General features: G+C 38.1%; 1 protein-coding gene and 1 long non-coding RNA gene across 3 annotated transcripts in view; one reads left to right on the forward strand and one right to left on the reverse strand.

Annotated features, from left to right (window-relative positions):
* The window catches only part of LOC103140508 (cadherin-12), a 161,808-nt gene that overhangs the window by 112,931 nt on the left and 21,181 nt on the right, over positions 1-27,696 (forward strand). Inside the window, exon 7 of the mRNA XM_007555689.2 lies at positions 20,810-21,063. Within this exon, the coding sequence (XP_007555751.1) occupies positions 20,810-21,063 (254 nt within the window). The remainder of the gene's footprint in view (positions 1-20,809; positions 21,064-27,696) is intronic.
* LOC103140506 (uncharacterized) overlaps positions 8,154-27,696 on the reverse strand; it is a 48,635-nt gene continuing 29,092 nt past the window's right edge. For both annotated transcript variants that reach the window (XR_001662605.1, XR_001662604.1), the window contains one exon: positions 8,154-8,880. This is a non-coding gene — a long non-coding RNA (uncharacterized LOC103140506). The remainder of the gene's footprint in view (positions 8,881-27,696) is intronic.

Below are 27,696 nucleotides of genomic sequence, written 5' to 3' on the forward strand. Positions count from 1 at the left end.
TATATATATATTACTTCTGGTCTGTGAACAACTTGGAAAATGAGCTGTAGAGTCGCTCTACAGGTGAACTGTCAAACTGTTTCTTGTTTTTCACTTTTGGGACCAAACACAAGCCAACCTACTGATTTGTTTTAGATTATATTTCATGTCTGACATGAATCAGATTAAAGGAGGCGACAAATAGCAGTTTGTTGTCAAACCAACAATGCAATAATGCCTTATTGGTTACAGCTCAGCTACATGCTCAGCTCATGTGAAGCCTGTAAGGTCAAATGATAACTTTCTGCTATCAGTGCTTTCATTTTCAAAGGATTAGGCCTTTATGTCAGATATGCAGTGGACCCTTGGTATTTGCAGAGATTAGGGACCGATTACTTAAATCTGAATTTAAATCCAATGCCAAACATACCTTAATATGCATTTATTACTAATCTAATATGTGAATCTGTAAATACTGAACACTTAATAGGTGGGATCCCTCTTTATGTGGCTTTTTTAAGCTGCTGAGCCGACCAATAAAAATGTGGAAAATCGGCTAAAATGCAGTTCAGTCCCACACAGTTCAGTTTGCATTAAAGCTAAACTAAGCCATTCACTACTTGTGTTTCTCAGGAATATTGTTTATACTAGAACACTTGTAATTTTATTTCAAAATAAATTGTTTATCCAAAATACGGATTTTCATGTTACTAGCCATGCTATTAGAAAGAGATGCATTTTTCCAAAAGTATAATTCTGGAGCTTAATGCCAGCTGATGTTATATTTAACAATGTATAAAACAATATTTTAGTAAACAGCAAACAATGTAAGTTTCTGCTTGTGAACTGAACCAAAGTTAATTACGTGGCTAACCTGAGATTACAAGTATTCTGGCAGGTTTTATTTGTTTTATTTTTATTTAATTTCTAAAAATTGTTTTTGTGATGCAATCACGTGATGTGTTAGATTAGCAGCAACTAAATGTGGATGCTAAGTAAAGGAAACTGAATTAAATGTAAAATACACAAAGCAATAGAAAACTAGTTTGAGATGCAACTGACAGAAAAATAAATTACATTTTATTTGATTCTTGTTTCCTCCCCTCTCCTCTATGCCACCCTGAGTAACTGCCCCAAAAAAAACAACCAAGAACCACTTCCTTATATGGAAATTACCTGCAGAAAATGTTTTACTGGTGATATTAAGCAGTGTGTTCTCCCTCCTGCTAAATGTATTTTTACATCTAAACAAATGAAAATTCATATAAAAAGCATAATAAATTTATATATTAGTAATATATTATTTTTACACTATTTGTCCTTGGCTGGAGTGGAAGGTACTTATTTGCATCCTTAACATTGTATGCATTTTTTTATGCTCTTTTGGTGAGGAGCAGCACAGAGTCATCACTCAGGAAAGCGCTGCAGTTCTGAGGAGCCGCCGGTGGTTGAATGCTGCATTTGAACTCTGGCATTTCTTTCAAGTGTGAGAGGCTGTCTAAATCCTGTCCAAAAACTTTGTGCTTCGACAGATCAGCAGAGAAAGAGAAACATACAGTATGAAGCATCGAAGCCCTGCCCCGCTCGCAAGACTTTTTTAAAAATAGAAGAGCTACCGTACCTGACAGGGAATGGAAGAGGTGGGATGCAAGCACATACAGAAATGTCTCACAAGCAGGGAGGTTTAAAAATAAACAGCAATTCCCAGTCACTAGGGGGAGAGAGAGAGAGAGCATGAAGGGGAAGTTGGTTTTTTACACTTCCCAGAGTCAGACACCCATTTGTTAGACTTCTAACAAAGTCTGCCTTGTTTTTCCTAAAATTTGCTTCTTTAAAAGATGTAGAGGCAGATGTTGGGTCAGAACCTGTGATCTGGACCTCATTCGACATTGAGATGCTGCTGCCCAAGCGGTGAAGCATCTCAAAGCGATGACATAAGTCTTTCTGAGCGCCTGCGCTATCTAAAGCATTCACTTAGCATGTCAGGGCTCATTTGCTTTGCCATATGTTCCGATGGATTAATACACCCACAGCACTGTGACCTCCTCTCAAAAGTATCTCATTTAATACCAACTACTTTTATCACATAAAGCATTTTTAGAGTCATAATATCTCTTTAGAAAATGGCAAGTGGCATAAAAGAGCGTGATACATTAGAGAAATTTATTACTCCCAGGATAAACCCTCAGAGATATATCATCTCATTTTCGAAGGAGACCCGCAACTGCCAGAGGTGAATGGAGAAAAAAAGACATTAGAGCCCAAGACTAAAATTAGAGGGAGAAATATGGTGCTAGAGCCAATGAGATGAGTCCTAATCTGCTCAAAAGCTACACTGTAAGATTTGACATGAAATCAATTACTATTTTTGAAAATATGTTTGCATATTATTTTAATCATATATGCCCACTAGAGGTAGATTAAGAATTATATGTAAAATATTTATCTGTAAAATTACTTGACTTAATTAGGTTTTTGTGCTTTTTTGTGGCCATCAACAAATTTCTAGCGTTTGGCTGAATATTTGACCTTCATTCTTGGTAGAGTGCATTAAAATGTTTGGCTTCATGGCAGATGAAGTGAATCTATCGTATTGACCTTTGTATTTCAGCTTCCCAGGCTGCATTTTCTTTCCAATATTTCAGATATCTTGACAAAATAATAAAAAAACCACACATTTTCCATGAAAATTTTGACGTTTCATTCCACAGAATAACATGTGAACAGGTGAATCCAGGAATATTTAACTGCATCCAGAAATGTTCAACAAGACTCGTACTATCAGTCTGTTTGACCCATTCCAAAACAACTAAGATGCATGTTTTGGGCTCATTCTCCAGTTCACACCTGATTATCCAGTAAACTCCATCCGATTGGGGACCAACATTTGCAGCTGCTGCAGTTCTCTTTCAGACCAAATCATTTAAAAACCCTGTTCCCCTCCTCTCCTGTGGGGGCGCTGCACCAAGAACCACTGAAGGAAATGACATGAAAAGCTCTGCATAAGTCACTGGGTTCAACTTCCTTCTTCATGAAATGTAAACAAAAATTTATTTTTTGGCAACAAGGAAATACGCAAAAGAACCGGAACATCCAGAACCTACAACTTCAGGATCAAAATTTACTCTGTTCTAATGATCTTTGCTCTTTGTTGTTTGCAGACTGGAAGAAATATTAGTTTGTTGAGGGCAACAAAAAGCATCTGAGACTTGCTGGAAAACTTTTGTTCAAATGTTTTAGCAGATGAATGTGTATATTTGAGCCTGAATGTCTAATAAGTGGATTAATGTAAATTCCTCATGACTGCAAAATGTTGCAACCATGGTATATATTTTGCAAACATTTAGGTTTTATATTGTATAATCAGTTCAAACAGAAAACTATCAATTTAAATGAATCATTAAACCCCCAAATTTAAGTAGATTATCTTCAGAAGTGTGATTGTCCTTCCAACTGGAACAGGAGCTCTTGAAATGACTATCAGTCAGTACTGAACTTCAGTTCTGCTTTACAGCAAAAACAGACGTGAAATCCTCCATCAGTCTTTATGTCAGCTCTCAGAACATGGTCAGGACTTTCTGCTTCGTAAAAGTCTGCCCATTAAGAAAGTATCTTCTCACTTGTGTATGTGGCCTTGGTCTGGCATGACCCCATCTCCTTAGGGTGTGTGCACAGTTAAAATCTTGCAGATCAATCATGTCCAAACACATTAATAAAATTAATATCCTGCTTTCCCCACAGGCATGGCCGCAGAAGGCGAGGACATGATATTAGTTCACTTTAGGCGCTTAAAGCTTCCAGCTTGATGACAGTGGGTGGGTAATGTGCATTTATGAGAGTTGCATGGAAAGAGAATAAAACAAGAGCCTCAACAAAGTCTCATTAGTGTTTCAGGGGCCAAGATACACCTACTCTTAGAATAATGGCAAGCATCAACAAAAGGGTCACTAATAGAAGTATGAATAAAGGAAACGAACCTGAGCCTGATTATGTGACTGTTTTGCCACAATAATCAGAATTAAACCTGTCATTACTCAGATTCAGACTCAGTGAACTCCCTCTGACTGCTTTTGTTTGCAGCTTTAAACATAAAAAAAACATTCTGCTTAACGACTTACAAACTATTTCATTTACTTAGATTATATGCCTTAGCTACAAGAGCCTGTAGTACAAGTACACTTCTATATGACGGCTTATTATAGCCAAAAACAAAACAAGAAAAGGAGTACATTTCCACCAATTAACTCAGAAATGTTGAAATTTTATAGAGAAAAAAAGGTGGAAATTTCGGTTCCATACAGGTAAAAAAATATGCTACTAAAAAATAAATATATTTGAGGTTAATGTCAGAAATTTTCTAGAGAAAGCTTGAAAATTTCTGAGTTTGAAAAGTGAAAAAGGCTGGACTTTTTCAGCTTTTGATACTCAGAAATGTCCACGTTTTGTTTAAAATAAAATTTTAGACAATCTAAAATTTTAGACAAAATTTAAATTTTTCTCACAAATTTCAAACTTTTGAAATTAAATTTTAAAAAAGTTTCTTTTCTGATTAATCTAAACATTTTGGAGTTTTTTCTCACAGATTTTGCCTTTTCAAACCCAGAAATGTCCACATTTCTTCTGGAACATTTCTGAGATTAATCTAAAAATTTCTGAGTTTTTGGTTGAAATTCAGTACTACTTTGAATCACTGCAATTCTTTGCGATGATTCAAAGCCTTAATATGCTTTGAATCATTGCAAAGAATTACCTTTTTCTCCTAAAATGTGCTGTTTCTGTGGTAAAACACACATATTGAGGAGTCTGCCGCCCACACAGGAAGCTACACAGCAAAACCTTCCCTAATGTAAGCTTTTACCTGCCGACGCTGTTGCTCGCGGTCTGACTCGGCTAACATAAGACCCTCGCTCGCTGATACCTTCCTGCTCTGTTCTCTGTGTGTCCCTTTGGCAGGATGCAGCAGACCCCTGTGGTGAGTTTAAATGCCATTTGTTGTCAGAGGTATTGAGATTCGGAAGAATAAAGAACGGCAAAGGAATGCCACGTTTGCATAATGCAAAAGCCCCAAACAATTTGTGTGATATGGCGAAGGAAATAAAATGTAAATGTCAGTGAGTGAAGAGTTTTGTAAGCAATGCTTTTGTGTGAGGATGAGACGGGTTTCCTTCTTGATATTAATTCTTTTATCTGCTGGAAATGCTTCCTGGATTTGGGCTGCAGTTTGGTATCAGAGTTGTGGCATTATTTCCAAAAACTTATAGAAATATTAATGTTTCCAAGGAAATGCACAAAATATTACCAAGTGTATTTGGTCTAGTTTCTAGTGCAAATATCTTGGTGTACTTGAAATAAGACAAAACTACCTCAGTGAAATAATCTGCTAATGGAACAAAACAGCTTTGTTCTACTCACACATTACTCCACTTTAAACTAGAACGTTTTCATCAATATTAAGGAATTATTCACTGGATACTGGTAAATTAGTTTTGTATTAGTTCAAGTGTAGTAAGATATTTTCACCAGAACGAGACAAAAATACTTTTTATGATTTTGTTTTTTCCAGTAATTGAACAGTTAAAGTAGTTTTGACAATTTAAATGGTTCCCAATTTATATGGCTTCTCTTTGTTGTGTAGAGATGGAAAACCAACCATGATCCAGAAACAAATATGTAACTTATGTGTTTAAAACTAAGTGAAAAAAAATATTTGATCACCAGAAAAACAAGACTTTGGCAAAGACACCTTTGCTAGCAGGAAACTTCCTGTATTTGTCAGCAGTGTTGACACTTCAGGACAGATTTTAGGCCACTTTTCTTTATAAAAAGTCTCATTTTCAGGTTTTCTGGATGCTGCGTGGCAGCTCAAAGCTTCAGACTCTTCTACAGATTTCTTAAAGATTGGGAATTTGAAGATGGGATAAACTGGTCTACGACTTGAATGTCTTTTTTTATACAGTGCCATTTCACACTGAACATCGTCTTGAGAACCTTTAGCAAATTACTTTAATTCAGTCACTAAAACATTCCAGTTGATCCTGTATATCAAACAGTGCATTAATATCAGTTTATTATTGAAATGTGTTTAAAAGTTTCTTTTTAGATTGCATTGAATCATTGACTAGCAGCATTCACTCCTTCTGGACATATCGACAGTAGGAACTGTGCATTGTGTTGTTGCCTTTGCATGGAAAGGAAAAAGTCCCCTTTAACAGGAAGAAACCTCCAGCAGAACCAGAGTCTGGCTCAGTACAGGCGGCCATCTGCCAGGCTGAGCAGATTCACAAAGAAACAGAAAAACTGATACAGGAGTTAATAAAAAGTAATAAGTTAATGGAAGGAGAAGAGAACGTTTAGTTGGCAGCGTTATTTCAGCCGATGCTTCCCTGCAGTAAGGCAGCAGAGCCAAACAGAACGGCAGATCAGATGCAGCTTCTATAGAGACAGAGAGAAAAAACAGAGGAAACATAAAGCTGGCTGCTGCTTTATTGCCTTAGTGCTGTGTGGTCTCTTTGTCATACTGGGAGATTCCTTTATGACCAGTCCTATGAATCCTGGCTGAAAGAAGGAAGTTCTCCTCCAAGTTTTAACTCATTTGAACACTCAGCAGACAAACAGTCTCAATTCATAATGTTTCCAGCTCTCTGCTTGACAGTGGAGGTGATATTTTTTAAAGAGCTCAACTTTTCATGATTGCTACAGGATGGAAGATCCTGCCATCCAGATCAAGGTTGACTGATGCTTCTATCTCCCAGCACTTTCTCTAACAGTTAACTTCTTATCAGGCTTTCTGCTGACAGTATTCTAGTCCAGGACGTTTCCATATCTTCGACCCCAAAGAGCATTAATCTCTGGCTGTGCAAACACAGGAAATATTATAAAACATGTAAAGAAACACCAACCTTTAAAATGTTTTTTATTCACCTTTCAGTAATTATTACATTCATTTAGCATAAATGCTGCCTCATAACTTCTGACTTCATATGGCCATGAATTCTGTATCTGAAAATCTTTTTATTGACAGATTTTTTTCATTTTTCATTACAGTCCTCTCTATATGTAATATTTTATGCTTATCGCCTCAAGTTTTTTGTTATTTCATAACTCTCCTTTGGTCTTTTTTTAATCAGAAACTTTTCCACTTCTTGTTTGCTATGCTAGCTTAAGGAGCTAAGCGGCTTGGGGAATTTGACTGGCAGCCAATTAGAAAATGAGCATAAGAAATAATGTTTAAATCAAATATTTTGACTTATATTTTATATTTAAGAATGACTGAAAAACAAACTGAAATAGTGATTTTTTTATGGGATTCATTTTTTTTTAATTTTCCCCACAGTGCCCCCTTGTGGCCCTCCAGGGCGCTGCAGCCTAAACCTTGTAAAACACTGTCCTAGTCCATTCCATATTTGGGTGTTTTTTTTACCTCAAGATGCAAATATTTCAACGTTTTTCTTGATCTTTCTTTCTTTATGCACACAGACTACACTTGGTTAATTATGAGTAGATTAGGTGTCCTACAAAATTGAACACTAAATGATATAAATCAGCGCCAACTTTTGTCCTGGCATAAAGTATCGTTCATTTCCTTTCTTCATTTTAACATCCAGACTTCAAACTTCCCTATTAAAGACTCTCTCTTTCACATCTTTTCATGCAAATTTCAGGCTGGAGGATCAAAAACATAGGTTTCTCATTAAAATCCGTACCTTCTTTGCCAACAAAATACTTTAAAGGAGTTATGACAAACCCGGCTTTTGTCTGTTGTTTTAATCAGGTATAAAGCACATATTTCAACTGATTGCAGAAGTAAGAGACGAAAGCACTTCAGTCTGTCTTTGTGCCTTTCGGGCTCTTTCTGATGTAAGTGTCTAAAATGCTCTTTGGGGGGGTTATGCAAATTCACATTTTTTTTCTTCTTCTTCTTACGTATCAGACAGAGAGGTGTTCGTTACCCGGTTACATTTTTAGAACATGCCCCGGCACACGAGCGCACAAAAGGTGCGTGATCCTTTGATCCGCAAAAATATGCAGCGAAGTGAGTAATTGATTCGTGGCTTAGTGCGAGAGACGCCTCGGTCTAAACCGAGAACCTCGCGTTCTCGTCATCACAATGATACATCATGTTTAGTGACCTTCTCATTGACACTAATGGAGCAGCAGAAAGAGACAGTGTGCAGTTCTGATGCAAATGAAGACATTTATTTGTTTACATCGTGTATACCCCTGACACACGGCGTGGAAGGATTTTTTTCTCCCATTGTTTCACTCCCAACGTTTGATATACTTCCATTTAAAACAATAAGACATTGTGGTGTATTCCCTACCCTGGGTGGGATTGCGAGCCCATTTAATTGACCACATCCCCCACAGAGGAATGCACCGAACATGTGCTATAAGCCATAGGGGAATGTGATATTTGCAGGACACACAGCCAGGGAGGGAAAATGAGCGATTCCTTGGAAAGGTGTGAGTAGCAGGTAGCTGAAGATGAAGCCTTTGTGTTCCCAGAATACTGACCCACCCACATGCTTGTCTTATTTCAGAGTGCAGGAATATCCCCTGAGATAGGTGCGCAAATGTGTGCAGAGGATCCCTGTTCACTCTCCTTTGACTCACTTCCCTCACACACATATTGATGAGGTAGAAAAAAGAAGAAGAAGAAGAAGGAGAAGAAGAAGAAGGGCTCAACGGGAGAGAAACGAAAGCCACATTGTGCACAGAGCGGAGTTTGGCAGACCCCAAATTAGAGACTCAGGAAGGTTGGTTATGATAAGAGGATCAGGCTGAGTAATGGGTTCAAAGGATGATCATCTGCTTCCCAGTCTGCCAATACAAGGGGATGGATGGTGGCGTGGAGGGGGGGAAGAGCAGCATGGAGGCATTGAAGGGGTTTGCACATCCCATCTGCAAAACACAAGATTATGGGAGACAATAGGTAAACCCTGCGGAGAATTCCCAGGAAAGCGTGCAGACAAATGTGAGCGCACAAACCGACGCACTGAACATGAAAACGCATGCTCAAGGACACGGCTGCATTATAAGGCAACACACACAGATGGGAAGCAGTTGTTGCACACAGAGATTCAGACGGATAACCTTGGGTTGTGGAGGTAAAGATGAAATGATTGTCCATTTGCATGCTTGCTGATTTTCTCTTAGGAATGACAAAGAAACGTACACTGCAAAAACACAAAATGTTACAGAGTATTTTTGTCTAGTTTCCAGTTAAAATATATTAGTACACTTTAAACAAAAAAAAAACATTGCAAGTAAACTTTGGGCAACAATTATGAGCTTGTTCTAAGCAAATAATTCCTTAATATTGATGAAAAAGTCCAGTGATTATTTCACTTCCAACATGGGGAAAATGTCTTTTTATAAGGGAAATAATATGCCAGAGGAACTAGGAACTCATCAAGATTAAGGAATTATTGACTTAAAATAATTGCTAAGAAGTTACTTTCAAGTTAGTTTTGTCTTATTTCAAGTGTACTAAGAAATCTGCAGTAGAAACTAGTCCAGAAATACTTGGTAAGACTTTATTTTTTCTGCAGCGGAGTTGAAATATTGTGAGCGCTAAAGTAGCAGTGCTGTTTAATGACAGCTTGTGTGGCATAACATTTGCTCGCTCCTACTCAGAGAATCCATTTTTCAAACATGACTATATCCTCGCTGTGCAAACTGAAAGCCCCCACTGGCCACAATACACTGAGTAAAGAGCATTTGCAGCAGACCTGTGGCGACACTTCCAAATCATCTGGCCGCGGAGTCTTATGGAGGGTCCATAAAAACTGTTGGACGGAGTTGCAGATGATTTGTAAACTGCAAACTTCTTAATACTCGACCCAACCACAAGCTTGGGAAATAAGGGAACGCAAATAAAATTGATGCATATAGTGATATCAGTTTGAAAGAATAATTTGTTCTTTACCATTTTCTAATAATATTCAGATTTTACTTTCATGTGTACAAGAACTCAGATTCCACAATGTCAATATGCAGGAAAGGTCGCGCGCTCTGTTGAGGTTTAGCATGCCGAGTTAAAGTACAAGCAATTATTTTAGCAATTATAAAAGTTGCGTTGTATTGTCATTGGTTAATTCTTCATGAAAAAGCTAAATATTTAGCAGATTCTTTCATTACTATTAAAATGGTATGACTTTTCTTCTTAAGTAACAAACTTCTGTGGCATGGAAAGAAAACAGGCCACTGCAAGTAGAGTCCACATAATGTAACTTTTACAGTCTGCAACCAGTTTAACTATTGAAACGTTTTTGTTTTTCCAATATTTTCCGTCTCTATCGACTGTTCCCTGTAGTTTCATAATGTACAAGTCACCCAGAGGATGTTTACAAAAGAACGACAAAGTTTGTCTCGCGCTGCTGTCACTAAAGTTTGAAAACACAGTTTGCTTTAAGAAAACTTAAACTTTTTAAAATTCTTTTTTTTCCTTCTTCTGCTTTGGTCCCACTAGATCTCAGAGTGGAACATTTCTTTCAGTGAGATTTCAGTGGGGATCCTGTAATCCTAGACCTGACAGAACCAAACACTTTTACCTTTTCTCACATCTGCCAGAAGAGGCTGAGCTAAACTCATTACTCTTTTTTTAATCTTAATTATTCCTTTTATTTTCAGGGTCAGAATTGTATTTCTAAGCTCCCTCGAGTGAACAAAAGTGTCCATGAGACATTCCTCCACTCGATGATGCACTGACACATTTACAGCTTCATAAATACTTGTACTACCGTTGTCACGAATCTGCTGACTGCTCACTGTAAATAAAATGTGGATATGGAGAGAAATGTGAAGCAGTGAATAAAGACATCAGTTTTGACACAAGCTTGCAGGATGGAGGGAAAATACTGGAAACGTTGTCAGTCTGTGTCTGGTAAGTTTCATAAATTTAGGTATTGGAAGTGGAGTAAAACTTATTAAAACTGGATATTTTTAATAAATCAAACAGGGTATCTGAAAGTCAGATGCAGGACGTAAGACCAGCATAGTAAGAAATGTACTCTGTAGTTTGATACTTTATTGTATAAAACATGGTCTAAGAATAGAGCCTTGAGGAACTCCATGTGAGGCCTTTGGGCACTCATGTCAACAACTGCTAAATGAAGCAAAGTAATCCTGATCATTCAAGTCTTTCTTAATAAAAAAGCAATAAAACTGTTGGTAAACTTCTTTCTTTATGATTTTTGGCACACTCACATCACATATATGGGTTTTTGGAGAATTTAGTGAAATATTAATCCAGTGTGAAGAAATGCTAAAGTGAGTCTTAATCAGAAGTTAGATGAGAAAACAGACTTCCTTTCTCCTTTTATCGCCCCTGTCATTAATTACAGACTTAATTACACTAAAGCTATAAAATGACTGCTGTTTAATATCGCAATCAGACTTCTTATTAGTTGACTGTTGGAGCAATAAATATTTTTATGCTTTGTTGCCTTCCAAATTTATTGAGATGCTACCATGCTGTTTGGAAAATAAAAAAAGACTAAATCCAGTCCCGACTCTACTGAACAACAACTACTCACTCTGGTTTGCTGGTTGAATACTGCAGCCACATGGCATGAGATCAACCGTGTCTTGCTCAAAGACAAGAGCTGAAACCAACCTATTGATTGTAGGGCTGAATGTTCCAGTGGGGGGTGGAATGAGTTATTTTTGTCTCCATGTGGCAGGGACTGAAACGGAGGAGGAAAGGAGGAAACAATACCTCGGAACAGCAGGAGATTCAGGTGCCAAGCACAGCAGAGTAACACCTCACCAAGCAACCAAGCGGGGTGCAACGCGTCTGTTTATGCATGTGCTACGCCTGAGTCAAGTAGGGAACAAACTGTAGACGGAGAGTGACAAAGACGGCCGGAGAGGTGCTTGGAGTCGATGAAGTGTCCGCTCTCTGGTGGCTTTGAGGCGTGGGTGTAATAGATTAAGCTAGTGTCTCGGGGCTCATCCCAGGGCTAACCCTGTCCTATTAAGAGTGGCAGCGCAAGTCTTTTGCAGTCACTCTACTCCACTGCAGTGTGGACAGAGCTGCTGGCAAGCCACTCAAATGGCACTCCACTGTTGGGAGCAACCGAGAGGATGGAGATGCTCGGAGGCAGCCAAGGACACAAACCGATGTGACTGATGGCAGCACAATAAAGTGAGCATCTCTTCTCCACAGTGTTAAGACCCCCCGGTATTCAGAGGGACATGAAATGGCTCTCTGGGGCATGTAAGCTTTGCTTTGTGAAAGAGAAGCTGTTTTTTGCTCCGCGTTTGCTCGTCCGCCGATGGCAAAATATCGGTCAGTGGTCTTTAGTATTCTGCAATGTTCAGGTGAAATTATCAGTCACTGACCCCATGACATCACACAGCGCCTTGCAAAAGACACTCAGACCACTTGGGGTTTTCCACATTTTGCTGTAGTACAATCACATTTCAAAACATTTATTTTCTTGATTTTATGAGATACAGTGTACTTTGGGTACAGTGTACACTGCAAAAGCACAAAATCTAACCAAGAATGTTGGTCTAGTTTCGAGTACAAATATCTTAGTATACTTGAAATAAGACAAAATAACTTACAAGTAAGCAAGATTGTTTAAAGTCAATAATTTTTGATGAAAAAGCACGTTCCGTTGACATTTTACTTCTTTTATATTTTATAACAAGACATAAAATATCTTGTTACAGGTGAATTAATCTGTCAGTAGAACTAGTACTTTTTCATCAATTTAAGTTTATATAGCTCCTAGATCTGAAAGTTTACTTGTAAGTCAGCACACTTGAAAATAAGATAAAACTTATATTTGCACTAGAAATTAGACAAAAATACATGGTTAGATTTTGTGATTTTTAGTGACTGTAATAATTGTAAGTTGGATTGAAATGAAGGCAGAATTTTCCCATTTTTTTTTTACCAATATAAATGTGTTGGATATCTACATTTAGTCACATTTACTCTGGATGTATTTCCAGTGCAACCGACTGCCTTCAGAATGTAACAAGTTACAAAATAAATCTCCACATATGTGTAATTTATTCAGAGCATAAATCCAGCTGCTCTGTGAAGGCCTCAGTGGTTTGATATGCAACATTTATGAATGAACATCATGACGAACATCAAGAAACGCACAAAAAAAACTCAACTTGGAATACAACCTCAGGAATAAAACAGTGAAAAAGTTAGTAAGGTCAGAGGACAATCAAATCAACGCCTAAGTAAATACACGTTGCAATTAACACACTGTGGTGAAATACGGTGGTGGCAGCATCATTTTGTTTTGAAGCTGCAGTTCATCCTGTAAACATCGTCGTTTTGAGCGCGATTAGCTGAGAGTAACCAAAATGAAGAGCAGTGTTTTCCAGTGAGGAGTGTCGATGCTGAATGTGGGATCAAAGAGCTTGAAATTCGGAGAAAATTAAACACCCCAACATCGCCTTTAATGCTGCCGTTTGGAGTTATATTTTGGCTCACGCAGCTGCAATTAGGAGTCTGTGATATTTTTGGCGTGTTTGAATTTGCTTTGAGTTTCTCTCAGCGGATAAATCAAGGGAGGGGGCGTTAATGATTCATAAGTGGTATTGTAAATATATAATACTCTGGTTAAATAGATTTAAGGTCGCACAGTGTATCATAGATTAAACATAATTCTGGAGCTTTTTCCAAGCCATTTAATCCCCATCCTCTTAGAGTAATGTATTTGCTAATGATGACAGAAAGCCGTCCTGGTAAGTCAGGTGAGAAATGTTTACACGCCTCTCTTTGGCATGAATGTCATGTTAGTTTTGAGGTTCAGACTTGTTTATATGGGCCGCTCAGTTCGAGTGACACGGATAATAACTCTCAAGCGACACACACTGAGAGTTAGTGTATCGCTAACTCTCATATGTAGTCAGTGGTACATATGAGAATGTTTTGTTGCAGAGCTCTGAGATTTTCTTGGTTTTCTTGGAGCGCTCCATGGGAAACCTTCAGCTCAAGTGCTCTTGGATTTTGCAGAAATTTGGCAATGATCTGAAGTATGTCAACAATTCCACCTATGAATGTTTCAAAACAAACAAAATGAAGGATTTGCAGGGGCCTAATCAAAGCCTGCATTTAAATTACTACTTTTTCTCATGGGACAATGTTGGTTTTATTTGCTTTTTCTACCCGAAACAAAGAAAAGTAGCATTTGAAAACTGCAAATTGTATTTTCTCTGGTAAAAGTCTGACGTTCTGGAAAAATTTTAAAAATCTGTTCAGTGGGTAGGTTTTTTTGTGTACAAAATATATTTATAGTTTTGACCTTGTCAGCTATCAGTAATGTGCACCTAATTGTTGTTTTAAACATCAATGCATGCTGTATGTTGTATAATCATTTCACTCTGAGGTTCAAAGAAATCATTACAAGTGCAAATTAATATGGTGTTCATCCCGAGGATGAATCTCTGTAAACTTCTGACCGTATCTAAGGTTTGAGAAGATTATCGGATTCAGGAATTGTAATTCTAAACTGAGCACAGCGCCAAAGTGAGAAGCCATTAATTATGCATTTCATTCTGGTTCTTCATTCCCTGAAATAAACAGTAACCAGAGAAAAATCTGCAACCAAGATTTGAGAGAGCAAAGTGGGAGTAAAACTTGAGTTCTTGGACATTTATTCCAGGACGAACTGTTACTGTTTTGGGAGTCTAATGATGTAAGGACTGTTTTATTATGTTTGAAGTGTAATACTGTAGCGGTGAGAGTGTGATGCGTTGATTAGTCCCTTGTTCTAAATTAACTAAATCCCTCGGAACATGGCAGGTTCAATTGGAAGGGGGGAAAAAAGCAGCTTCATTCAGTGGCACTTCCAGTGCAATGAAGGTGCACATTTACATATCAAAGGCTGCAGCACCATGTCTGGAATTTCAAGTGTGTTCTGTTGTGATGTTGAAGAGCAGCAGCACTGACATGAGAGGAACTTGCTCTGTCCTCCTTACAAATTCCACTGTTGATACACTTCCTTGTTATGTCCACAGTAACACATGAAAGGTGCAGAGGAGCCCGGGTTGTAATGAGACGCTTCAAATGCTCAACTGCACACGCAGAAGGTGCATGCATTTTGTTTAAAGATAACACACGTGTGGATCGGTGTTAACAGATACTCAAATGGTGCTGGATTGGGAGTGAAGAAGTAGGTCATCTGCGAGGAATGGGGAAAACATGTTAAATCATTTCTGCAGTCTCTGAACAAATGGCCTTTTTCCCCTCCTTTTATCATTCTTCACTTCTTGGGAAATTTCCCCCATGGCCCAGCAGATCTGATTTGATTCCCTCTTAGTCAAGCGTTGACACATTAGCACGTCTTCTCATTAACTTAGACTTTGTCATTATCCCCTTCTGGTCCCATTTTATTCTAATTTAACAACAGATATACCAGACATATATGCACCATCATGCATCTCAGACACATTTAGAAGTCAGTGAGCCTCTTAGCATTAGCGTTTTGTTGCCAAAGCTGAGTATGTAAATCAGTCCATAGAATGTGTTTGGAGGCTAATTATGCAGCCAGTGAACCAGATCATCTCCATCTTCCCACAAGTGAAACCTTTCTGTTTTGATCAAATTTACATGTGAAAAATATATTAACAAGAATATAGGAAGTCTACGATAAACTTCCTATGTTCATCAAAAAACATTTAAAATTTCAAGATTTAAAAGAAAATTATAAGTTTGATTAAGTTTGCCTTAATCAATATAATAAATTCAAAAATTTTATATGACAATCTTCTCTATTGTAGGTAAAAAGCCATCCATTGTTGTTCCACTTTTTAAATAATTTCTGATTAACCAAATTTTGGGATTCAATTTCACTACTTATGCTGAGGCCTGATTACTGCATAAATAAATCAGTCAGATAAAACCTGTCTGACAACATGAAGTAGGCAAAAAAATCACTTTTTTTGATTGTTCCGAGGTTAGTGTGTTTTGTAAAACTGCAGAGGAAACACTTTTTTGCTTCACACGAGTCATGTGATCAACAGTTACTACTGGTGGAAACCACAAAGAAGACGACAGGAAGTGGCAGGAGGACGATGGAGCAGCATTTTTTTTTATTGACTTACCATATGAACAAATTTATTCACGTGGGATTTTAGTTGTTTCTTATTTATGGGAAACACCGCAACTGTGATTTTTCAACATTAATGCAATATCGACAATGTTTCAACAAATGAACACGCAGCTACATTTCTGTGATTCTGTAAAGAAGAGCGTGCCAAATTCCTCAGTTGACTAATTGTCAACCTTTAATGCCAACTGTTGCTGTGAAAGGAGAAACAAACCGGTCTAAAACTTGGGTGGTGATTACTTTTTCACATAAATCCATGTTGGTTTGAACAGTTCTCTGAAACATACTGTAAGGGTGACAAAAAAAGCAAAAAAAGTAAATCTCTAATGGGGACAATGCTTTATTTTCAGCACTTTATACACAAACGAATCTGTCAGCAGGAACTTCAGAACACCAGCTGTGTTTGTTCGAATATTTTAACACCATAAAACACACTGCAATATTGTCCTCTGGCAACTGGGCTTTACATGGAAATTAGAAGCTCATATTTCAGTCCTAACTGAGGTGATGCACCAGAGTTCCTGCGTCTCCCTGATGAGAAACATGCTAATGAGGCCTGGTGTTCACCTCCTGCTGTCCACAATCCCTTGCACCGCCCTGTCTTCTCCATCCTCCCTCCACCTGCGCACAGATTTCAGCTGAGCTAGGCAGGATCATCCCCCGGCGTCCGTTTTGACTCAGCATGATCTATGTATGATGCGCTTGTAACACAAAAACCCAGAGTGCATTGTCATACACATTCCAGCTGTAGTGGCTTTACCTTCTTTTCCAGGCTGTCTCGACGTAAGCTTTGCATAATGAGAGGAATTTGATTACATATTTGTGCATTTATTGCAGTCTGACTCACTCCTTCAGAACGGCAAGCTGCTTTTAGATGCAGACTTCCAGGAAATCAAATGAACTGGCTCTGAAAGCTGAGATAATAACTGCTAAGCAGTCTTATCCTACTTTGTTGGTGTAACTTGATTGTCACGATCGGCATTTCACTGCAACGAATGCTAAATTCAGTTTGTACACAGCGCTACTGGTTTGTCTCCTGTCTGTGTCGTCACTCCTTGGGAGATATTGAAGGGGACAGAATGAATTTCCTCCTAAAGGATCTTTTCTCTGGGCCCTGCCAGTTGCATTTGGTGTGCAATCAAACCAATCACAGCAGTTGATGGTCAGTGATTGCTTTCAGATTGGCTTGGCTTCACATAACTTTTTTTTTCCTCCAGTCGTTTTATGGGCCCCTGCTGTGAATGTGAGGCGAGGTGGGACAGACAGAGGGTTAGAGATGCACCTGTTATCACGGTGGAATCACAGTTTCACAGCCTCGCTTCATTTCTCCTGATTGGCCTCTAATCAGATGGCTAATTCATGCACAGATAAGCCATCCCATTTATTCTGCATCACAAGGCGTACAGTAGCTTGCAAAGATATTCAAACCCCTTGAAAGTTTTCACTTTTGGAAACGTGTCAGAGGGGCATCGGTGTGATTGGAGGAGTTCAAATTCCTTTGGCAGTTCTGACTTTTTACTTTTCAATTCTGAATTTTCTCTTGAATATTTTAAATATGCTTCACAAAAAATCTACAAATAGGTGAATCCAGGAAAACTGAACCACATATAGGGAAGGGGGGATGCACTGTAGTTGCACTGGAGTTTATTTGAAGGTATCAGCACACAAGCGGTTTAATAACTTTTTGGATTTTTATTTGGGAACCATTATTAAAACCTAGTTTTATTCTAGGATTGCATGTCACTGCAAAAACACAAACATTTACCAAGTATTTTCGGTCTAGTTTCTAATGCAAATATCTTAATACTCTTGACATAAAACAAAACTAACTTTTCAGCAAGATGTAGTAGTTTATTTTAAGTAAATAATTCTTTAATATTGATTAAAGTTCGACTGGCAGATTATTTAACATTTTCCCCATGTTTTAAGTGAAATATTCAGCCAGTGGAACTTGTATTTTTTAATCAATATTAAGAAATTGTTGACTGAAAACAAGCTTTTATATTTTACTGAACAGTTACTTGTAAGTTAGTTTTGTTTTATTTCAAATGTACTAAGATATTTGCACTAGAAACTGGATATTTGCACTAGAAACTGGATCAAAGATACTTGGTTGGAATTTGTGTTTTTGCAGTGCAAATCTTCTCACCTTTACTGCAACGCTTCTACTTCTGATTTTGAAGACAAATACATAAATGTTTTTCTCATTTAGCAAACAGAAATCATTGTGATCATTCTAGCTGACCTAAAGCAAGAGAAGTTTGGTTTGATTTTGCTTCAGACTGAAAACAAAAAAAAAGGTTTGTTTGGTGTATGTAAACTTCTGGCTTCAACTCTGCGGTTGTAACGTGATAAAATTAATTTGAGGAGAGTGCTGAACCTTCTTCTCCCTCTCCATCTAACAGTTGCTGTCTCTTTTCATACTCACATTTCGCAACACCATTACCAGTTGTTTTCACTCGCTGTCTTCCGAAACAAGAGAAGCCTGAGTCCTGGGGCAGGGAGATAGTATTGCTGCCATGGCGGACATGTTAGTCAATTTGAAGTACACCGAAAGGGAATGTCTCTCATGTGACTCCGGGCCAGCAGAGCATGACCAGCTGCTAGCTCGCCCAAGTATGGTCGGTCACACATGACGGGGTAGCAGACAGGCAGAGGCATGAGCGCGGGTTTCATTGCTGTCAGATGTGAGCACCTCAGCTGCAGACATATTGTGGAGGCAAATTCCTTCCCCCAGCTTTTGACTAATTGACCCTGAGTCGACGTGTCAGAAGCCTGAGGAGAAACAAGATATGAACTCGGTTTGGAGGCTTCTGAAAGTAAGGTGAGGAGTTTCTCAACCAAGTAACAGCGGCTTGACTTTTTATCGCTCTGAGAATGGAAATCTGACATTTAACGTTTTAGGTTGATGATTGATTGGTTGAAGATGAATGAATACTACGTTCAAGCTTTTTACAGCAATCTGATTTGCAAGCCTCCTCCTTTGACTTTATGCATCTAGAAATAGCTCAAGCTCAGCCAGGTTGGATGGAAATCACCATTAAACAAAAACAAAACATTTTTCATCTAGAGCAGTGTTTCTCAACCCTGGTCCTCACCGCCCCCCTGTCCTGCATGTTTTAGGTGTTTCCCTTCTGCTACACACCTGAATTGTATCTCTGGGTGATTAATGGGCTTCTGCAGTACTTGATGGTCATGCAATCATTTGAATCAGCTGTTCTGGAATAGAGGCACATCTAAAACATGCAGAGCAGGGGGGCGCTGAGGACGAGGGTGGAGAAACACTGATCTAGAGTCTAGTGCAAATATCTTAGTGCACTTGAAATAAGAAAAAACTAACCTACAAGCAACTTTTCAGAGAGATATAGGAGCTTGTTTCATGTCAGTATTTTTGAAAGAGTGCTAGTTCCTGTTGCAGATTATTTCACCTACGATAAGATATTTTTTCCCCTGTTATAAAGTGGAACTAGTCTGCCGGTGGAACTAGTATTTTTTCATCAGTATTAATGACTTATTGACTTAAAACAAACTCCTATACATTTATAGAAAGTATTTTTGCCTTGTTTCAAGTGTACTAGAAACTAGACCAAAAATACACGGTATAGTTTTTGAGTCTGGCTACATATTCACAATTGGATTTAGGTTTGCACTTTGACTGGTCCACTCCTTTGATCTTTCCCATCCCATTGTAGCTTTGGTTACATTTAGCATCACCTACATTCCTAAAGTCTTTTGTCACCTCTTCTAGGTTTTCTCCCATAACTGCCTTGTGTTTTTCACCATCTGTCTTCCCATTATTTTTAACCAGCTTCCCTGTCACTGCGGAAGAAAAGCAGCCAATGTCGCTACAGCCATATTTCACAAGTGAGATGGTGTGTTCAGGGTGTTGTGCTGTATTAGTTTTGCATATGAGCAAAAAAAAAGTTAAATTTTTTTGCTCATCCATCTTCTTCCACATGTTTCCTGTGTCTTCAACATCTTTAAATTAGGCTTAGTGTCCAGTGCCTCTGACCCAATGACCGCTGGTTCTGTGTAACTTTCCTCATCTTTCTTTTCAGCTTAAATCAGGGGTATCAAACTCATTTTCATTTTTGGCCATATCAAGATTAGAAATGTTCTTAAAGGGCCGATTGTCGCAGAATATATTTATATATAAATTTGAGTTTGCGATGTGATTTAGGCGAATGTCCGTGTTTTTGTAGGTTTGCGGTTGTGCCACACTGTCCGTTTTATGTTGAGCTTAAACTGCAGAATAATTAGATCACTGGCCCAGGTTTTTTTAGAGGTACTGGAATAAAGTTGTGAATAAAAATGAGACTTTTCAGATTTTTGTTGCAAAGATTAACCATTTATCATTTGTCTTCCTACTTCAGATTTCTGCAAAACTTTGAGCTGGTTTATCACATAAAATTCTAATAAAATACATTAAAGTTTGTGGCCATAATGTGACAAAATGTGAAACAGATTAACTTGTGTGGATATCCTTGCAAATCGGGTTATTTGGCTTTTTAATGGTGTTAAAAGTTAACTGCAGTCAGAGGGCAAACTGCAGTCAGTTAAGACTCAGAAGGACTTGCAGCACCACTTGAAGAGCTCTTAACTCTCAGCAAGTGAACTTCACATTGAGAGGAAATTAGAATACAAGTGCTGACACACTTCACATGATTTGAAATTAGGCTTTTAAATGTAGTCTGTTGATGCAACTTGAACGGTTCTGTTTTCTGTCTTCCTCTCTGTGTTTGCAGCCGCTGGACTATGAGACCAAGAAGGCGTACACCTTCAAGGTGGAAGCCTCCAACGCTCATTTGGATCCACGATTCCAGAGCTTTGGGGCTTTCAAAGACACAGCAACAGTGAAGATTAACGTGTTGGATGTGGATGAGCCCCCGGTGTTCAATAAGCCCTCCTATGTGATGGATGTGTACGAGGACACGCCCGCGGGCACCATCATTGGGGCGGTGACGGCACAGGATTTAGACGCCAGCAGCAGCCCAGTCAGGTAAAGTTAAAGCTTTCACAGTGTTTTAAGACAGGTTGATATCATTAATCATCTTCTTTATGTCAAAGTCCCCAAGAAAACCATTCAAAAAGTTAAAAGTTCACATATTGAAGGTGCTGAAAGATTGGAAAAGACATAAGAATTCCAACTAAATGAAGCCATCTATGCATTTGATGCTATGAAGGGGCATTTGAAACTGATAATAAAAAACTTTCAGTTGGTTGTTTAAGTCACATGACTTGGACAGGAGTCATTAACATTAAGACATTGGACATGACTTGAATACGTGTTCAGATTTCTGACTTGTCTTGGAGTTTTACAGAATTGACTTGGGACTTGCACCTTTTTACTTGAAAAGGCTTGACCAAAATCAAGAGTTAATAAATATCTAGGTCAAATATCACACATTTAAGCAACAAGTTCAAAGCACTTTACATCATAAAAATATCATTGTTTCTTTTACATTTGACAAATGTCATCAAAATCATCAAGCAAACAAATGTATTGATCAATGTTTCACTAACTACTAATCTAAGGCAACTTTAACAAGTAGGTTTTTAGCCCTGATTTATAGGAACTCAGTGTTTCAGCTCTTTTGCAGTTTTCTGGAAGTTTCTTCCAGATTTGTGGAGCATAGAAGCTGAATGCTGCTTCTCCATGTTTGGTTCTGGTTCTGGGGGTGCAGAGCAGACCCGAACCAGAAGACTTGAGAGGTCTGGAAGGTTGATGCAGCAACAGCAGATCTTTAAGCCGCCCAGTGATTTATACTCTCCTAGCTACAGGGAGCCAGTGGAAGAACTGGGGTGATGTGCTTTATCGTCCTGGTTTTAGTCAGAACACCGGCAGCAGCGTTCTGGATCAGCTGCAGTAGGAGGATTGACTTTTTAGCCAGATCTATAAAGACACTGTTGCAGTAATCAATGCAACTAAAGATGAACGCATGGGTGAGTTTCTCTAGATCTTTCTGGAACATCAATCCTTTAATCCTGGAAATGTTCTTCAGGTGATAGAAGGCCAACTTTGTAACGGTCTTTATGTGACAGGTCAGAGTTCATCACTAAACCCAGATTTTGCACCAGATCTCTAGTTTGTAGCTGTAATAGCTGAAGCTGTGAAAGTTTTGGCACATCCACACATTTATCTGTTCTAAGCATCTGTTCAGTGCTTCGATGGGTTCAGAGTCACCAGGTGAAATTGTATTGAAACTGTGTATTATCTGTGCAGTTATGGTAACTAATCTTATTTCTTGTTGTAATACGACACAGAGGGAGCATAAAGACAAAAACATTGTAATGTGAAAAACTGGTAAAAAATTACCCTGGGTTAATTTTCTCTTTTTAATTTGTCATTAAAGTTTTAGCATTCTTTCCACACAGAGAAGTAAAAATTTCCACTTTCTTTAAAACTTATTCAGCCTTTAGAAGCTTCACTTCAGGACCAAACCTCTTTTTCTATTCAGTGAGGATTAAAAACCAAAAGGGAGAACGACTGTGCCATTGCAGCCTGTGATTGAAGGTTTTAGATCTCTAATTCATTCATCAACGTCCGCAGTCTTCATTCATCAATGTCATCACGGCTTTAATCGTGAAAGTTTTGTCAGCTTTACTCATCAGTTTGAGAACTAATCAATCTATGTAGAACATTTGACTCTGTCTTGTAAAACCCTGCTAGCGTCATCTTCTGGCAGGTCAGCAATTGTCGGTGACACGGTGTGACACGGAGGGAATATTCAAGCTTTGTAAGTGGTCTCATTATAAATGCTTGCACCTGCACGCACAAAACAAGGCGTTTCAGCAAATAAGAGAGTGGATTACTGTGTTTGATCATTGGTTCAGAGAGTGGCTATGTCTTTCACATGCAGATGAGTTTTTTTTCCCTTGAAACCTTAAGATGTTTCTCTTACAAACTCCCCAGATATCACTCCTTCAGAAACCTTCCATCAAGGCCAAAGCTCTGTTTTGCAATTTTTAGGAAAGTCTTGAAGTTTTGCACTGAATTTAAATGAACGCCTTAATTATCTATGTTTAATAAAGTCTGGCCTGGTTCTTTCACTCAATCCAAATTAATGAAATAAACCAAAAAAGTACTAGTCTAATTTTATGCAAAGTTGTAGAAAACAATAAATGACAACATTTCAGCTTTGAATCAGATAGACCTGATTAATCGATCAACGTTAGAATGATCACTCGTGTGGATGCAGAAGTTTTGGCAGCTTGCTTCTCTGCAGCATACTGCCGTGTATTAACACAATGCAACAATGGGAAGCTATCAGCAATGACCTTAGAGAAGCAATAAATGAAATTTCTCTCTTCACCTGTGATTGCCAGTAAACCATCAAGCAGCGAATATCAATTTAAGCAGATTCTGTTAACTTAAATTTAACATAAAAAAAATTAAGGAAAGCATTCAAAAACATATTTCCTCATCGTCTGTGAGCCATTATTAATTTTTTAATGGTTAGCATTTAAAGTTGCATTTTCCATTAGTAATAAACATAATTGGCACGGCCAAAGTCAGAGTTTATTTTTATATTTCCTGGGGAATGTAGACCTTTACTCTGGAATTTGCAGAAGTCAGCCAACATTTCAAAATCCAACTTTCCTGTTATCTGCTGAAAAAGTTAAGAGCGTATATTTTGTTTCTTCAAATATTGTAGATTTGCTGAACAGAAAATCAGAAAATAGGCCAACTTTATGCTAATAATTTAGTTTTATTCCACATAAACATTTGCGAACAGGGAAATCCTTGAATACTGAACTACAAATAGGTATCCACTTTACGCCAAACTGTGAAGATTCTGATTTCATCCTTTTTTTTCCTACATTTTTTTTAACAAAAAAAGTATGAGATCTAATTTTTAACATAGCAAAATGCTTTTCCTCTTGAAGATAATCTATTTGGACACTGAACTCAGTTTTGTAGAACCAACATGCTTCATTAAACTCAAGTCACACTCTTTCCAAGTCATTCTCTATCCGTCTGTCTTTCTGCCTTCGTGAGCACTTATAGGACATCACTACCTCCTTTTTTTAAGCCGTAAAACATTCATCACTTCTGGATAACAATAGCCCATCCATTGCGGAGACAAAAGAAAGAGTGATTTAAAAAATGCATAAGGAACCCTCTTTTATTACTCTACACACCACTTTTACAGTGTTAAATTGCTTCAGGGTGATGGGTACTCAGTCTTAAATGGCTGAAAAAGAGGAAATACCTGTTGCATGATGAGCAGTTGTTTTACTATTAATATTTCATCACGAGGAAAACAATAGAACAGCGGAAGCGGAGATTTGTTCAACAAGAAAAAGCTAATGCCCTCTGCTCTGTGGATCTCCACTTTGTCTCCGGTCTTTAAATATTCATCAGTAGCACAGATGACATTGTTATTTTCTGCGTTCTTCAGAGAGCAGCCTTGCATTGTGGGCTTCAAAACAATAGGACTCCATATGCCCTGTCATGCATAGGGAATCATGCTTTTAGACTTCAAACCAAACCCATTCAGCTACTTAGCGCTAGAAGATTTTCTTCAGCTCGGAATGCAGAGTTGCATTGTTGGGTTATTCCTATAAAAGTTTAGGTTTTATATTGTCATTAATTGTGACAGTAATCCTAAGAATTACAAGACAGCAACACTCCAGTCAGTAAAGATGTTTTCACACCTGACAGTCTAGCAGACTCTGTTGGATTGGGAACCAAAACTGCAACATTTGTCACACTTTCAGGTATTGCGGTTCACTTTCACACTCTACTGTGTCAAACAAACCAAATTCTTTGAAGAACCTGTTCATCCCCTCGCCTTTGATGGCGCTGCACCAAAAACTAACAAAGAGAACAACATATAAACCACTGAAGAAGACCCTGAATGCAACTTTCTTCTTCAGGAAATATAGGCAAACGCTGAGCGGCGCCAGATTTTAGTGGTTGTAAGATTTCTCTTTTGTTTTTGGTAAAGGACCACAAACCATTTCTCCTGCTGCCAGTAAACTCTCACGTTTGCCATGATTACCCAGAATGCACTTCGCTTCCTGCTTTTGGAGCACTTGCTGGTCCGCTTCAATCTGTTCACTTCAATCGAACACAGACTGAGGTTTGTAGGCGGGTCAGAGTTCGGATCAGAGTTTGATTGCACATTGACACCTCCCCAAACAAATTGGACTTTCAACACAAACAGAGTTTAATTTAAGCAGACTAGACAAGAATGGAGGAATGGTATGAATGCAAACATCACCTGTAAACTCTAACACTCAGTGAGCGTGGAAAATATACAAAAAGCACACCTCTTCTTTACTGAAATTATGTTTTGCGTTTGGTTTGATGCTCATGTAGAGGGAAGGAACTTTACTGCTCTGCAAAGCAGAAGATAAGAGTAATTAATTTTCATATCTATAGCTGTCACTGCCATGGACTCAGGGCTAAGGAGACTCTTCAGATCTGTGGTTTCTTTTCTTTTTTTACAGCTGTTTATCAGTTCTGCTGAATTAACTCAGATCAGCTACAACAAAAATAATTTATTTAATGTTTTCTGCCCAACAGGGATACTGTATTTTATTCCCTCTAGTTTGTCTTTCATTTTAAGACATGGTGAGTTCTTATTATGACATGGTGCAAACCAAATAAAACATATGTATTATCCAGTAATGCCTTCTGAAATAAAAAAATAGAAAAGAACCTCTTTGCCTTGAGGAAAAATTATAAACCATTGATCTTTTGAACTCTTGATGGGAGTTTGGCTGCAGTTTTCATCAAAGAGAGTCTCGCTAAACTGGTTGGACACATTCATGTTCACTTCAAGGCTGCAGGCAACGCAGAGAGACATGGCACCGACAAATCAAACCTGAAACACTCATGAAGTCGTTTGGTTACGTTTCTCATTACTGTAAAACACCAAATGAGGGTGAATGGGTATTTCTCTTAATGATAAAAAAAAAAACCTCTACAGCCATTCATATTATTTCCTATTAGGATGAAAAAGCTCACAACAGAAAAGAAAAAAAATCAGAGTATGTTGCCAAAGAGGCTGGCCCAGTCCAGACTCAGCCTCATGAGAAATTACCAAGCTGTTTGTGGAAGTGCCTATGGGCAAGGCTTCAAATTCCCACCCTGTGAACTCTTTGTAAAGGGGAATAAAATATGACTTTCCCCTAATGGAATTCCATAGACGATTGTATGATTATTAATGAAAAAATGCAGTTTTTAACATCAAATAGCATAAAGTGATGAATGAGGCTGTCACTGGCCGGTGCTTTGGGTTCTGATCTCTTTTTTTTCTTTCTTTCCTTGAACTCCATAGTTTGCATTCAGAGCAGCCAACTAACACCAAAAACTTGCTCCGTAGAGAGAAGCATCCCTGCTCGTTTTGGACACCAATCCCAGTATTTTCCATGCTTTTGTTTTTCATCGGCAGAGGAAGAGATTGATACGCTTTCAACAGGCCCTAAAATAAATTTATGTTCCCAAGAAAAACATTAGCTCAGCATGGCCAAACGTGTGCTCCATTACTCGATTGGGATGCATGTGCAGTCCTCAGCACATTTGGTGGAAATGACCGTTCAGAATGAGTGATGAAGACTACGCCAACATCTCATTACACCCAACTCATATGAATACAGCAGGGGAAATAAGTACTGAACACGCCAATGTTTTTTCTCAGTAAATGTATATTTGACGGGGCCATTGACATGAAATCCACACCGTCTGCTGGTAACAGTCCAAGTCATCCACAAACAGTGGCATGAAAACAAATATGTCCACGGACTAAGAAACACATACTTATTGAATTTTTTGTTTAGGCTATTAGATTGCATCTGGATTCTTACTGGATTATCGTTCAAAACAAAAAATGAAGGGAAAAAGTTTGCTTAAACTTATTGAAAATTGATTCAAAATACAAAATAAAAATTACATGCACATAGAAATTCACAGCTTTCATGGCACTTAAAAATAAGATCAGGTGATCAGAAAGATAAAGACAGGAAATCAATACAAGGAAACAGAAGTAAAGGCTCCAAACAACACAGGATATGACAAACATATTCTTCCACACAAATTATATTCAGATCTAGACGTTCCTGGGATTCTTTCTACGCCCTCTGAAGTTCAGATATTCCCACAGATTTTTCCTTTACTTACAATCGTAGTATAAAGTGCTTTGAAGTCCTTTGGATGACAGGTTCTTATACAGACACAAGCAATACACTATTTTACTGGAATACAATTCTAACAACTGATGAGAAGGTTGTCTTAGATTGATCTTCTTTGTCTAAAAATAACATTGTTTTCTTGAGATTCTGGTCTTGCTTTAACCATTTTTTTCATTTCAAATGCTTATCAAGAACGCTCACAATTTTCAATTAATTTAATACAAAACCAAAAATGGCTCCACTCTATAATAACTCCAAAACCCAGCAGTTGTACACAATGGTTTTGAATTTATGTTCTCTCCACTTCTGCATTATTTGACATTTTAGAGGTTTAGAAATATATTAATACCGATACCAACCAACAATAAGATTGAGAAAGATTTGAAAGAGCTTTCTTCCACTCCCATCATGAAAATGTATTTTTATAGGCTGTCAAAAATGTCTAAACCAGCTGTATTGGTTGAATTTGAAAAAAAATACAGCTTTCTAAACT

This window comes from Poecilia formosa, unplaced genomic scaffold, assembly GCF_000485575.1.
Source record: "Poecilia formosa unplaced genomic scaffold, Poecilia_formosa-5.1.2 Scaffold72, whole genome shotgun sequence".
NCBI classification, from domain to species: Eukaryota; Metazoa; Chordata; class Actinopteri; order Cyprinodontiformes; family Poeciliidae; genus Poecilia; species Poecilia formosa.